Source organism: Neofelis nebulosa, chromosome 6 (genome assembly GCF_028018385.1).
Source record: "Neofelis nebulosa isolate mNeoNeb1 chromosome 6, mNeoNeb1.pri, whole genome shotgun sequence".
Taxonomy (NCBI): domain Eukaryota; kingdom Metazoa; phylum Chordata; class Mammalia; order Carnivora; family Felidae; genus Neofelis; species Neofelis nebulosa.
Window position 1 is genome coordinate 14,486,025 of NC_080787.1, and position 14,593 is coordinate 14,500,617.

Below are 14,593 nucleotides of genomic sequence, written 5' to 3' on the forward strand. Positions count from 1 at the left end.
AATAGGCTTCGGGGCGCCTGGGTGGCTCAGTCGGTTAAGCGTCCGACTTCAGCTCAGGCCATGATCTCACGGCTCATGGGTTCGAGCCCCATGTCGGACTCTGTGCCGGGAGCCTGGAGCCTGCATTGGATGCTGTGTCTCCCTCTCTCTCTGTCCCACCCAGCTCACACTCTGTCTCTGTCTCTCTCAGGAATGAATAAACATTAAAAAAAAATTATTTTTTTTTTTAAAGAAATAGGCTTCAAATGGATGTAGAAGAAAAACAGCTTAGGGTTTAAAATTCCGTAATTGAATAGTCAGTGTTATCCTGGAGGTTTTCAAGCAAAATCCTGATGATCAGACTAAAATTCTGATCATCAGACTATGTAGAGAGCTACATACACGCTAGCTACATTAATGGGCACTGGTCTAAATGCTTTACCCAGATTATCTACTGCAATCTCCTCTATAACTTTAGGTGATTTATTATTATCCCTATGTTATATAAAAGAAAATGGAGCCTTAGACTACCCAAAGACATGAGGGGCTACCACCTGCTGGGCCAAGGCCCTATTACCTCTGGTCTGGATTATTATATTTGTCTTGTAATTAGTTTCTCTGCTTTCATACTTGCTCCTGTAGTTAATTCTCTATGCAGTAGCCAGGGTGACTGTGATGGTTAATCCTATGTGTCAACTTGACCAGGCCAAGGGGTGCCGAAATATTTGGGCAACATTACTTCTAGGTGCATCTATCAGGGTGTTTCCAGATGAGATTGGTTTTTGAATCGGTAGACCGAGGAAAGCAGACTGCCTCCTGATGTGAGTGGGTCTCGTCCAATAAGCTGAGGGCCTGAACAGAACCACAAGGCAGAGGAAGGGAGAATTCATTCCCTCTGCCTGACCACATGAGCCTGCCCTCAGGAAGGAACTTACACCAGGGGTTCTCCTCATTCTCACGCCGCCTTCAGACTCAGACTTGAACTATACCATCAGGTCTCCTGCAGCCAGTCTCCAGCTTGTAGGCAGCAAATCATGAGACTTCACCTCCATAATTGCACAAGCAAATTTCTTATAATAAATCTCTCTCTCTACACACACACACACACACACACACACACACACACAATCTCATACTGAAGATATGTACATCTATCTCTATTGGGTTTGTTTTTCTGGATAACCCTTATTAACATAGCAATCTATTTTTTTTTAATTTTTTAAATGTTTATTCATTTAAAAAAAATTTTTTTTAACGTTTATTTCTTATTGAGAGCCAGAGAGACACAGAGCATGAGCATGGGAGGGGCAGAGAGAGGGGGAGACACAGAATCCGAAGCAGGCTCCAGGCTCTGAGCTGTCAGCACAAAGCCCAATGTGGGGCTCAAACTCATGAACCGTGAGATTATGACCTGAGCCAAAGTCAGACACTTAACCAACTGAACCACCCAGGCGCCCCACAGTGATCCATTTAAAACATGATTAAATCACATTAACTTTGTGGGTTAAAATCCTCCGAAGGCTCCTGTTCTCACATGAGACTGAGGCCATAATTACGATAGTCTGCAGGGTCCTCCAGACAGACCCTACTACCTCTCCGACTTCATCTCCTACAGTCCCCCCTGCTAGACAGACAGACAGACACACACACACACACACACACACCTCCTTGCTGTACCTGAACACAAAACACAACCCCAGTTTCAGACTGCCACACTGCTCCCCTCTGCCCAAAACTCTCTTCTGCCTAATATGTATACAGCCAGTTCCCCAGGCCCTCCATCTCTCTGCCTAGATAATACCTTGTTGGTGAGGTTTCCCCGACCATCCAATGCATAGTAGGAACCCCTCTCCTGCAGCACTCGCTATCCCCTTGCCCTGCTTTAACTCAGAGCATCTATCATCATACCAACAAGTACCTGCTTGTCAGCATCTGTGCCCCGCACTAAAATCTGAGCTATCTAAACAACTAGGCCTTGCTCCAACTGCTCACGACCATATCTTGACCGTCAGAACGATCCGTGGCACAATAAATATTTTGTGTCCGTGGAATCAATGGAGCCCAAGCAACCAGATTTGAGACCCAGTCTCAGATGTGAAAGCATCCTGGCATCCGGAAAGGAGCTATGACAGAGATGCTCAGCCCAAAGAGTGTGGTTTCCTTTTGCTGCTCTTCAGTCTTGCTACATCTCACCACTTGCCTTGAGTAAGTGAGTGGTGAGCACTAGGCGTGGATGAGATCACGGGTCCAGAAAGCCAACTCCTTCTTGAGTCATCCTGACTCGGTTTCTCACGCTCTTACAATTTGCTCCTGTTTCTCCCCTGCTATCTGGCCTGCAGCAGCTCCCTCCAAGGTAGGAAAATAGAGTATCGAATTTGCATTTCAAATCAGTGACTTGACTAATACAAAGTCAAAGTCATTATCCTCGGAACCCTTTTAAGTTTCAGCAGTGAGAATACTGAAGTCATTTACAAATAAATGATGTCAGATGAAGTCACTGAAAACCTGGCACAGATCATTTCACTTTACCCCAAAGTAAAGTGAAGGGAAAGCCGAAGACTAACCTTGTAAACTGAAATGTTTTAGTAGCAGAAACCAACGGAATCAGAGAGGGCTTTAAGTTGGCAGAATTTACTTCTGCGCATTTAATAGTACTACAAGATGGGAAGGCAGAGAACTGGAGAATTTTAGTGCCTCAGGCCACGACTAGAGGAGGGGACAAAAAAAATGTTTGTGACATTGCTGGCGTACGATGCCTTGTTATTTCCTGCAGCTCCAGAGAATTCTCAATAGAAAATACTTAAAATGATACTAGTCTATACATATCAAGCCAACAAGTTATTCTATTACTATATTCCTATTGGGGGTAATCAGCTTTTAAATAAATGGTAGCCTGAGATACTGGGCCGTCTGATCTCTTACATCCATCAGAAATGTGCGTATCTGTTCACTGTTACGGGGTTTTTTGAAGGTTTTATTTATTTTGACTATTTTAATTTTAATTCCAGTATAGTTAACAGACAGTACCATATTAGCTTCAGGTGCACAATACAGTGATTCAACACTTCCATACACAACTCAGGGCTCATCACGATACGTGTGCTCTTAATCCCCACATCACGTATTTCACCCATCCCCCACCCACCTCCCCTCTGGTAACCACCAGTTTGTTCTCTGTAGTCAAGAGTCTTTTTTTTTTTTTGGTTTGCTTTTTTTTTGTTTGTTCATTTGTTGTTTCTTAAATTCTACATATATGTAAAATCACGTGGTATTTGTCTGTCTCTGGCCAACGTATTTTGCTTATCATGATACTCTCTAGATCCATCCATGTTGTTGCAAATAGCAAGATTTCATTCTATTTTATAGCTGAATAATATTCCTCGTGTATATACACCACATCGTTTATCCATTCATCTATTGAGGGACACTTGAACTGCTTCCATAGCTTGGCTATTATACATAATGCTGCAATAAACATGGGGTGCACATAGCCTTTCAAATTAGTGTTTTCATATTCTTTGGGGAGATACCCTCATCTATTCACTTTTAAAGTTGTGCTGGTTTTCCTCGAAGTCCTACTTCTTGCTCTTCAATCGAAGCCCCGAGCCATTAGCCAATCTTTGGATAAATCCAACAGAGAAATCTCTCTCTCTACCCTAATTGCCAGTCTGTGGGTGTCTCAGAATAGTAGTAAGGTTGAAATCACCTATAAAACCATCTTCTTATAAAAGGCTAAAGAGGAAGCTGGTCTAGTTTTTACAGGATTTCCTTTCTCTAAAACATTATTGAAAAACAGAACAGCTCAGCACACAGTAGAACTTATTAGGAAAGAAAGGACTAAAACAGCCCCAACTTAAAAGAGACTCAGCACTTGACTGGAGTTCTCACTCAATGCCTCCTACCGCTCTCTGAGATGATCATCCCCTACCTCCCTCCACCCCACAGGAGAGGAAAGGAAGGTTCAGAGAAGCCGAAGATTTTGCCTAAAGTCACACACGTTGATGGGAAAGCCTGAACCTGAGCCTGGTCTTCCTACCTCCAAATCTGCACTCATGTTTAAATTTTTTTTTTTTAATTTTTAATGTTTATTTATTCTTGAAAGAGAGAGGGGGGAGGGGGGGGAAGGGGCAGAGAGAACTGGAGACACTGAATCCAAAGCAGGTTCCAGGCTCTGAGCTGTCAGCACAGAGTCCAACACAGGGCTCAAACCCACAAACCATGAGATCACGACCTGAGCCAAAGTCGGACGCTCAACTGACTGAGCCACCAGACACCCCCAAATCTGCACTCTTAACCACCACGCTGCACTGGAAAGGGAAAATGGAGGTGGTAGTCGAAAAATGTCATTCCTTCTGAAATCCTAATGTAGTTATCAGTTAGAATCCAGGCACAAACACCCGCAGGTTCTCTGCTTCATTTGGAAGCTACCAACCCGTGCGGGTGCACATGTGTGCACGGGTACACGCACACACACACACACACATGCACCAGCGCACGCACGCACTGCAAATCTTTCCAAACTGTAAATGTCTCCAAGGCCATATGTGGGCTTTTCTTAAAGGTCACTCAACAGGCCCCAAGGAAAAGAAGGGCTTGGTCTAAAAAGTTTTATATTTCCTCTCACTTTTTTAAACATTGGAAAATCCATTTGGCTCAGAGAAATGAATAGTAAAAGGAGTTCTAACTACTTAGAGCCAACAAAATGTAATGGAAAAAAGTCAAGAATACGGCTGGACGTTATTTTCTTTTTGCTCAGCACATCCTGTCTTTAATCTGAAAGGTAAATAGGCCATGCCCAACATACCGACTCTTTTCAGGTGAAATTATCTAGGTTATAAAAACAAGCAACAACTGTGTCTCCATTATGCTTTAATTCGTGGCTGACAGAAATAGCTTCCAGAATAAATCAGAGAGGCAAAAATTGCTCACAGGGGAGCAAACCCACAAATTTTCCCTCCTTTGATAATGGACTTTTGTGAATTTTTTTTCTTCCACTTGAATTATAACTGTGTGGTATCATTATCTGGAGGAGTATGTTGCAAATGCCAGAAAAGGAAATTTTGAATTTTCATGTTTAAGTTATTTAAATCCACAGGAGAGAGAAAGAGAGAGTTTTTGCATATCATTAGTAGACGAACATCCCTGGGATATTTAACCTCCAAGTACAAGAGCAAGTAATTTTGCAACACCTCTCTCCATAACCCCACAGTATCAACTTCTTGACTCCACAACGCACGTAATGGTCTGTGAGTTCAGCCATGCTAATGAGAGCTAGGCCCATCTCTGTCCTATATATTTAGCCTTCCTTGCTCCTTGCTTTATGCCACGCTTTCTTCTGTATATTACAGCTGAGCAAAGAGTCTAACAGAAACTGTCATCAGAAATAGAACATGTTAAGTTTCCTTCAACAAGAAACGAGCTATACTCATGGATTATTTGAAGCAAAGTCCATCACATTCCTTTCTCTGGATGTCATTTAAATCAAGAATTACCTACAGGGAATAATTTGAAGCAGTGTTCTCCAGAGCCAGAGTTGTGGGGAAGTTAATGGGTAGTCCCCTAAAAAGGTGGGGTGGTCAAATGGAAATGCTTCCTCAGGAGAAGTTAAACATGGTCCCCTTGCTTTTCTTTTAAACACAAGATTTCACAGAGCCTCTAGAATGCATTATGATCCTTCCGAGAAAGGAATGGAGAACATACCAGTTTCTGAGCTAATCGGACCATGGGACAGTTTAGTCAAGGACCACCTCTGTTTCACAGCACTAGAGGTCCACAGAACGCACATGGGTTGGGGGCACCTATCGGAAGGCCCAATCTCCCTAAAGATAGGGAATGACCTGGCTCACATCCAATGGTCAGGTCAGACACCCCACATCTATCCACACTGCTCTCCCAGAGCACACTGATCTTGGGAACAGAAAGAATTTAAGCTCACAGCAATGTGGTCAGGGATACTTCTTAGGGAAGACAAGAATGTCCTTATACATTCTTAAGGACAGAATGTATAAAAAGCTTTATTAAATTACGAAAGTATACCAGTATAGTACTGCATCCAGCAGGGGGACCATTCCATTTGACCCCTCTCATAATGAGGAAGGGAGGGAGAAGGATCTTAGCAACACCATCTCAAAGACACGGTATGCGCGAGAAGTCTTTCCCAGCCAATACTTAGAAGATGTCATGCAATCATATTTAAAGTCAGAAATTAGTAGTATATGGCTGATTCAAATGTGTCACATATTTCTCTGCAGCCTTGAAAATGCAAAACACATCTGACACCTTTAGTATTAACATTGAATATCTATACTGGAGTGCAAATTAAAATGTGCAGGATTGGACACATTTTTTAATAGTTTTTTAAAAGTTCCAGCGTCGGAGGGATATAAAAACTACCAAGCCATTTGACTTTCTGGTTTGGAGTACTCCCCAACAATGAGGAAGTCTGATCATAGATGACAGAATACTCTCATTGTCCTAACTCCTACCCTCAAATTGCCAAAGGGGAACCGAGAAGCCGTTGTGTTGTTTTTAACTGGGAACTGAGATCTCATGCACCAATCCTTGTGACAGCGTGCACTCCTTGTCAATACGAGGTACCACCTCTGCCTGTGGACCCTCTACCCAGCGCTGACAAGCACAAACTTGAATCCTGAACTATTAGGTCTCATGGCAAAACCTGAACTCCGTATCCTGCTTTTCAAACATCAGTAACCCCCAGACAAAAATTTCCCTCCTGCCTTTAACCAAACACTGCTTCTGACTCCTTTGTTTCAAAGATTAGCAAGGGTCCAAAAATTATGTGAGAAGGTCAGAAAGAATCCTTTCAGAAGCACAGCATTCAGCAGCAAAGCAAGACCAAAGGAAACCGAAGCCGCCCCTCAACAACAAGGTCACTTCCTTAAGCAACACACACTGATAACATGAGGAAGGACCAAGCACAGACGTCACTGAGCGAGGCGTCCTCTTCACAGCCTGCTACACCTGCAACAGCCCCCACCTGCACTCCACCCTCCTGGCCCTGCTCTGCCTTTTCTCTAAGCCCTGTTGCCCAATCCTCTGTAACTCACCCAGTTATTATGTTTATTGTTTATTATGCAACTGCCTTTGATAGAATATAAGCCCCTAAAAGCGAGGACCTCTGCTGGCTTTGTTTCTCAAACTGATAAATCCCAGTGGCTGGCACATATCCTGGGACACTCGTCATCTTTGGATCCCAGAGTTCAAAACTTAAGGAAAGGATTATAGTCACTTTCCTTTTTTATTTTTTATTTTTTCATTTTCTATAGGGGAGAGGGGGGAAGGGGGGAGAGGGAGAATCCTAAGCAGGCTCCAGGCTCAGCACAGAGCCTGACATGGGGCTGGATCCCACCACCCTGGGACAATGACCTGAGCCAAAATCAAGAGTCAGACGCTCAACCAACTGAGCCACCCGGCCATCCCTAGTCACTTTCCTTTTTACCCAAAAATCATTCCAAGGCTTCTCCCTACCCTAATCCTCAATCAAAAAAAGTTTTTTAATCAATATAAATGAGCTTGAGAACATGACATTTTGATGAAATTAACAAGAAAGAGCAAAATTTATTTCACCTTAAATTGTTAATCTATTTTTTTAAAAAGTATGCTTAGTAAATATACCTCTTTATAAATGACTCTACATCCTTAATGATTCCTCTGTCGTTGCTTCCCTTGATTTAAGCACTGGTCACTATACCTGAACTATTCAATTTCCTTCTCTAGTCAGGGCATGAAACCTAGATTTGTCTGGTGATTATTACACTTTTTGTCTAATAAATAATAACAGTCTGCCCAGACAAGGCCCCACCAAAGCACAGATAAAAGGTAAATATTATAACTTGGACATCAGGCCTCTGCCTTGCTGAGATGCCAGTCTGCATCCTGCGTGACTCTTAATTCATCCTCAGTTTAAGAGAGTAGTTGATTCATGGGGCGCCTGTGTGGCTCAGTCGGATGAGCTTCCGACTTCGGCTCAGGTCTTGATCCCATGGTGCGTGAGTTTGAGCCCTGCATCAGGCTCTGTGCTGACAGCTCAGAGCCTGGAGCCTGCTTCAGATTCTGTGTCTCCTTCTCTCTCTGCCCCTCCCCTGTTCATGCTCTGTCTGTCTGTGTCTCAAAAATAAATAAACATTAAAAAAAATTTTTTTAAGAGTAGTTGATTCAAATACATACAGGAGACAGGAAGGTAATATAAACAGAGGAAAGATCGTCTCTTTGGGGCCTACAAATACAGGCCTGGATGGAGTCGCTAGATCTTCCCACTTTTTCATTTTTTCATGAAATTTCCCAATTGGGGATCCAAATAAAAATGTGTTGAGCCCAGACGTGACCCATGAGCGTCAATTTGCAACTCTTGTTTAAAGCCTCAGCTCAGAGATCACTGCCACCAGGATGCCCCCTCCCATCCCCAAACAGGTGAGACAGTCTGCTGGTATACTACATCTAGCTACCCCTGACTTTGCCAAACTTGGACAGTTCCTTCAATGAGTCCATCTTCCCTATGGGACAACATCCAGCAGAGTGCCTGGCACACGGTAGGAGCTCAAAAGATATTTGAATAAATGAAAATCTGAATAGGACCACTGGGTTCACACTTGCAGTAGCCACCTTGAATTCAACAGTCTGTTTCCTATCTTCACACCTTAATCAACCAGCCTCCAGGGAAATGTGCCATCAAGGTCACGACCATTGACACCAAGTGTCACACTAAAAGAGGAAGGCCCACTCCTGGAGATCTACCTACATACTCTCTTTATTATGAGGAATAAGTACCATTCAGCATATTGTGAAGACAGAAAAAAAAAAAAAAGGGAGATAAGCACAAAGTAAAAGAGCTATGTATCATGTGCTTTGTAAGAGACGAGAAAGTGTATGAAAGAAAATTCAGTTAACGGCCACCTGGTCTATCATCCAACACCGGATGAGCTCCTTACAGATGGGAGTTAACTAAGATGTGTGAAAAATATTTCTATTTTGTTTCTTACCTAGCACTTTAAGAACAGATCCTGCTTATTCAACCAGTAATTAAAGATCACATACACTTTATGCTTTGCCTAAAAAACAGTAAATACGGGATTTACCATTCCAGACACTATTTGGAAACAGACCCAAACGTGGAATTGCTCTCCAAAACAGAAGGCTGTTGTAGCAAACCCTGGTTTCTCAGAAAGCCACCGAAATCTATCCTATGCTTTGACAGTTCTCCCCGTTGTATTTTCTCAGGCTCGTGATGAAAGCTTCAAGGAGAACTTACATCTGTGCAGAAGAGGCAGTGGCATTCCTGGAGTGTGGTCATCTTGTCCAGGGACCGTTCACACAGGCAGAGTTTGCAAGTGACGAGGGGGGACGGAGCCAGGTCTCCCGGCGTCGGATTTTCGGTGGTCATGGTGAGACAGTGGAACCTACCAGCTGAGCCCATCAGCCCATCAGCCTTCTTCAGTCTCCTCAACCCCTACAGGAAGGTCCAAAGCAGAAAATATTGCATTCATTAATACAGCTGTTGTTTAACCAACACATTTGGGCACCAACAGAGCAAACCTTCACTTTCCGGGATATCTAGGCATACATCAAAGTTCATTTCTGAGACCCATGGCCTATAGAGCTTGCCACCTTGGCAAGGTGCTCCTGGAGAAATTGAAGGTGACCTCACCATCCTGACTCATATAATGTAAATTATGGGAACGAAAAGACCACAAGGAATAAACACGCCATTTAGGAGTCGCATACTATAATCCAACAGATTAAAAAAAAACAACAACTTGAAAATAGGATGCCCCACTCAAAAAATTACACAAAGAATTACTATGAGATCCAACAATTCTGCTTCTCAGCATACACCCAAAAGAATTGAAACCAGGATGGAAACCGATACTTGGCACACCAATGCTCATAGCACCATTATTCACAATTAGTCAAAAAGTGGAAACACTCTAAATGCCCATCAAGAGATGAAGGGATAAACAAAATGTGATATGAACATTCAATGGAATATTATTCACCTTTAAAAGGGAATAGGAGGATGAACCTTAAAGTCATTATGCTCAGTGAAATAAGCTAGACACGAAAGGGCAAACATCGTATGATTCCATCAATAGGAGGTATTTAGAGCCATTTTTTCGGAGAGACAGAGTAGAAAGGTGGGGTTGGGAGAGGAGGGAAATAGAGAGTTACCATTTAATGGGTACAAAGTTTCTGTTGGGAATGATGGCAAAGTTCTGGAAATGGAGAATGTGATAGTTACACAACACTGTGAGTGTACTTCATGCCACCAAATTACACACTTACAACAACTGAAATGGTACACTTTACGTTCTATAGGTTTCATACCAATCAACTTTCTTCAAGGGGGGGATCAGTGCTAATTGTGTCCTGTCACATATGTCCTTGCATTTACTCTTTTGCAACCATGATGATTATTTCCTTCATCTTATAGACATGCTAAGCAATCATAACTTCTTCTGAAGAGGAGTTAAATAATCTGCCTGGGTTCTCAGAGCTTGTATAGAGCAGAGCAAAATTCAAACCTCCATCTTCTGAGACCAAGCCCAGTCCTGGCCCCTTACACCAGAGACTGGATATTATGTGGAAGGATGGAACGGGGAGAGAAAGAAGTTAGAAAGGGTAGGGAGACAGGAAAACCGAGACAAAGATAAAGAGACAAACAGCCCATGACTACAGCTATCGAAGGTCACCGAAAACTGTGCAGAGTAAAATCTGTCTCTAAATATGGCAAGACAATAGGATTTTCCTACACTGAAAAATAAAAATTATAACTGAAACCCTTCTACTTGTTTTTATTCAGATTATCTTTAGAAGAGGTAAATAATTGTGAAAGTAATCTTCTATAGTTTATAGCACATCAAGAAATTTCATGTTCTAATTAAAGAGAAGGAAAATCCTAAAGTTCTTACCATTTCAAGAGCGTATGGCCAATCCTAATAAATTCTGCCACAGAAATAAATGTAAATACGCTCTCTCCCTACAAGAACCAGACTCTTCTCATCCCCATTTTGGAGCAAAAGAAATGACATGTTTGGCATTTGTTATGTAGCCCTACAGGGGCTTATGTCTCAACATACAGGTACAAAAGTATGACAAGGGAGAAAAAAACAAATTGTATTGGATGGACAGAAAAAAGATCTATGAGATCTAACTGCACTTTCTTAATGTCATACCAGAAAGAATCAACAGTTATTATAAACTCTAGTAACCTGAAATATTCAAGGCTTTTTACCTACTCCCTCAGTAGTAGACTTGATTAAAAATAAATTTAAATAGGAAGTTAACCAATGATTGGCTTCCATGATAGTATTTCTTGGGAAAGGCCGTATACGGCTTAAGATGTGGTGTTCTTATTTACCTATTAATGAGCTATCATCCAAGAGCAAATCAACCTACGTATAAAATTCAGGGTTTTGAAGTTAAAGAAAAAAAAAAATCTCTCTTTAGGGTCAATTAGTGATTTTACCTCTCTCCTCTTTCCAGGTGATGCTTAGACAACCATCACCTGTTTGTTTCTCCAAGTAACACACACATCACCAATTTCATCCAAGTGCTGTCTTCACATTTCTATCTTCCCAACATGGTGTATACACCATATTCTGATGATCTTTGCCCACAAGAGAAATCCCTAGTCAAACATCAAGAAGAAACGCAGCCAGTACACTTAGCCTGATGAGCACTGAGTAACGTATAGAACTGTTGAATGACTTCACTGTAGCCCTGAAACTAATATAACACTGTATGTTAATTACACTGGAAATAAAATGTTAAAACTTAATAAAGTTTTTTTTTTAAAGGAAGGAGGAGGGTGAGAGGAGGTGGAGAAGGCCACAGCAAAGAAGAAGAAATGTAGCCAGTAAATGCTGAAGACATAATTGCACACTCCTTAGATTATCTCTTAGAAATGGTCTTTTGAGGGCGTCTGGGTGGCTCAGTTGGTTGAGCGTCCAAATTCGGCTAAGGTCATGATCTTGGCGCTCATGAGTTCGAGCCTTGTGTCACACTCTCTGCTGTCAGCGCAGAGCCCGCTTCAGATCCTCTGTCCCCCCCCTCGCCCCTTCCCCACTTGCACTCTCTCTCAAAAATAAATATTTTAAAAAAGTTAATAGTGAAACATGGTCTTACCACCTGCCATATCCATAAGTTTGCACTCCTTACTTTGTGAGTTACAAACCAAAGTTATAAAAATATAAAAATATCTATTACCTCCAAGTTTCTTCCTGTCCACTTTATTTGTCATTATTTGTGTGTGTGTGTGTGTGTGTGTGTGTGTGTGTGTGTGTGTGTGTGTGTATGTGTGGTAAGAGCACTTAACAGAAGATCTCCCCTCTTAGTGGGGCGCCTGGGTGGGTCAGTCACTTAAGCGCCCGACTCTTGGTTTTGGCTCAGGTCTTCACCTTGCAGATTGTGGGTTCAAGCCCTGCATCAGACTCAGTGCTGACAGCACAGAGCCTGCTTGGGACTCTCTTTCTCTCTCCCTCTCTCTACCCCTCCCCTGCTGCACTGTCTCTGTCTCTCTCAAAATAAATAAACTTAAAAAAAAAAAAAAAAGGTCTACCTGCTTAGCAAAATTTTAAGCATACAATGTAGCATTGTTAAGTACAGACATTATGCTGTTCCTGAGGTACATGTTTATCTCCTAATTCATCAAGTTGTATACACTAAATATATACAGCTTTTGGCCATCAATCATACCTCAATTAAGCGGTTTACTATATATACATGTACACAACTTTTTAAAGTATATTTTATCTGTAAAAATATTTTGATAAAAGCCTTTTCCAAAGCAGAGACCTGTTCTGTTAAAGCAGCAACAACAAAAATTCCAAGCATTCCCAACGAGGCCGTACTTGTGACTGAGAAAGAGGAAGGAGGTCACGTATTTCATCTCTGAGATGTGCACAATTCAAAATGATTCTTCAAAAAGAAGTGATTTATTTTTCTGTGGGCAATAACACCGACTCCCTGAAGTGATGGCATTCAAACATGTTTAAGGCAATGGAATTTTACAAAAACAAAATCTGGAGTAAACTGCCACCATGTAAAGGAGCTAAGGTGGGCCAGTGCTGGTGGAAGAGGACGGGGAGAGCCAGGCCAGGTCCCCTGGACCTGTCCCTGGGCACCTGCCAGGCACCATCACAGATGCTCAAGGCTTCACCAGGCACAGTCTGAAAACCTGCTCTTCGAGTTTTCACTCTGGGCAAAATCAACTAATAAAGGTTTTAAAAATGAATGACTCAGGGCACCTGGGTGGCTCAGTCGGTTAAGCATCCAGACTTTGGCTCAGGTCACCATCTCGTGGTTTGTGAGTTCAAGGCCTGTGTCGGGCTCTGTGCGGACAGCTCAGAACCTGGAGCCTGCTTTGGATTCTGTGTCTCCTTCTCTGTCCTCTCCCACTCGTACTCTGTCTCTCTCAAAAATAAATAAACATTAAAAAAATTTTTTTAAATGAATGACACATGCTGAGCACTTCATAAAAAGAATATGAATCCAGAAAATCCTTTCACCCTTGATTCATTACATACAGAGCTCTTCAGGGAACAATCAGGACAGTCCTGAAGTTCTCTTTCCTTTGAGATGTCGGGAATGGCTCCCAGGTGTCCTAGTGTCCCTTCACTTACATCTTATTCGGATCCCCCGGTCTCCGCAGCATGGAGCCACCAAGAGAAGAAATTCAGCCGCCCACCCAGACCGTAGGCAAACAGCATGAAGTTCAGAAGGGGTGTCCAGAGGAAGCTGACCCCCACACACACACGCGCGCGCACACACGCACACACATGCTGGCAGCTCCCGACCCTTTCACGGCACCATGTCTCCGCAGGTGCACTGACGGTTCACACCCGCTCCCTTCTAGGTTTTGGGGAAAGCTATCCACCCAGAGAGCCGGTAATTCATCTCACTGCCTTGCTCAACTGGTTCTGCCTCATACCTCACGTTTCACCTGAAAGAAGAAAGTGCCCTGAATGGTCCACCCTCCTGCTTGTTTTAAAACGGTAACGAGGATCCCAGCTTTTACCATTATTGCAGATGTGACCCAGCCGAACCCAATGAGGAACGAATTTTGGCAGAGAGGACAAGGGGCATGTTGGGGAAGAAAGAAGAAACTGGACAGCTGCTTTTAGGTTTAAACTCGCTAAAGTTAATGGCATGGGTGGGGGTGGGGCGGCGAGGGCGGACTTCACCCAGATTCTACAAGTACCACTTGCTTAAATATAACTAACCACACAACGGGGCGCATGCTAGAAGCACAGGATGTAGAAGGACTTTTCGTATTCTGCTGGCGGCCTGGAAAAGCAATCTGCTCCAAAAATGCAGAGGCTGGAAGAGCCAACATTCAAAGTATTTTTAACTAATGTCGTCTACGCCTGCCTCACTACCCAGAGTCTCGGTGATGGTTCCACAGCACAAAAGGATAATGTAGTCGGAAGGGACAATGTTTCACCGGGATACTTACCTAGTTATTTAGGAATTTTTGCACCATTCAGCAAAAACTTTAAAATTCAGATAAATGGATGAAGCAGAATTAAAGAGACCCAGAGAGATAGAAAATAAACAGAATGAATCACCTGGATATTACTGACAGAAGAGAATATGAATG

At 42.7% G+C, this 14,593-nt stretch overlaps 1 protein-coding gene across 3 annotated transcripts in view; it reads right to left on the bottom strand.

Moving 5' to 3' along the window:
• Window positions 1-14,593, bottom strand: part of RNF144B (ring finger protein 144B) — a 185,678-nt gene that overhangs the window by 60,213 nt on the left and 110,872 nt on the right. For all 3 annotated transcript variants that reach the window (XM_058732882.1, XM_058732883.1, XM_058732881.1), the window contains exon 2: window positions 9,248-9,445. In XM_058732882.1, coding sequence (XP_058588865.1) covers window positions 9,248-9,412 — 165 coding nt within the window. In that variant the 5' untranslated portion in view covers window positions 9,413-9,445. The remainder of the gene's footprint in view (window positions 1-9,247; window positions 9,446-14,593) is intronic.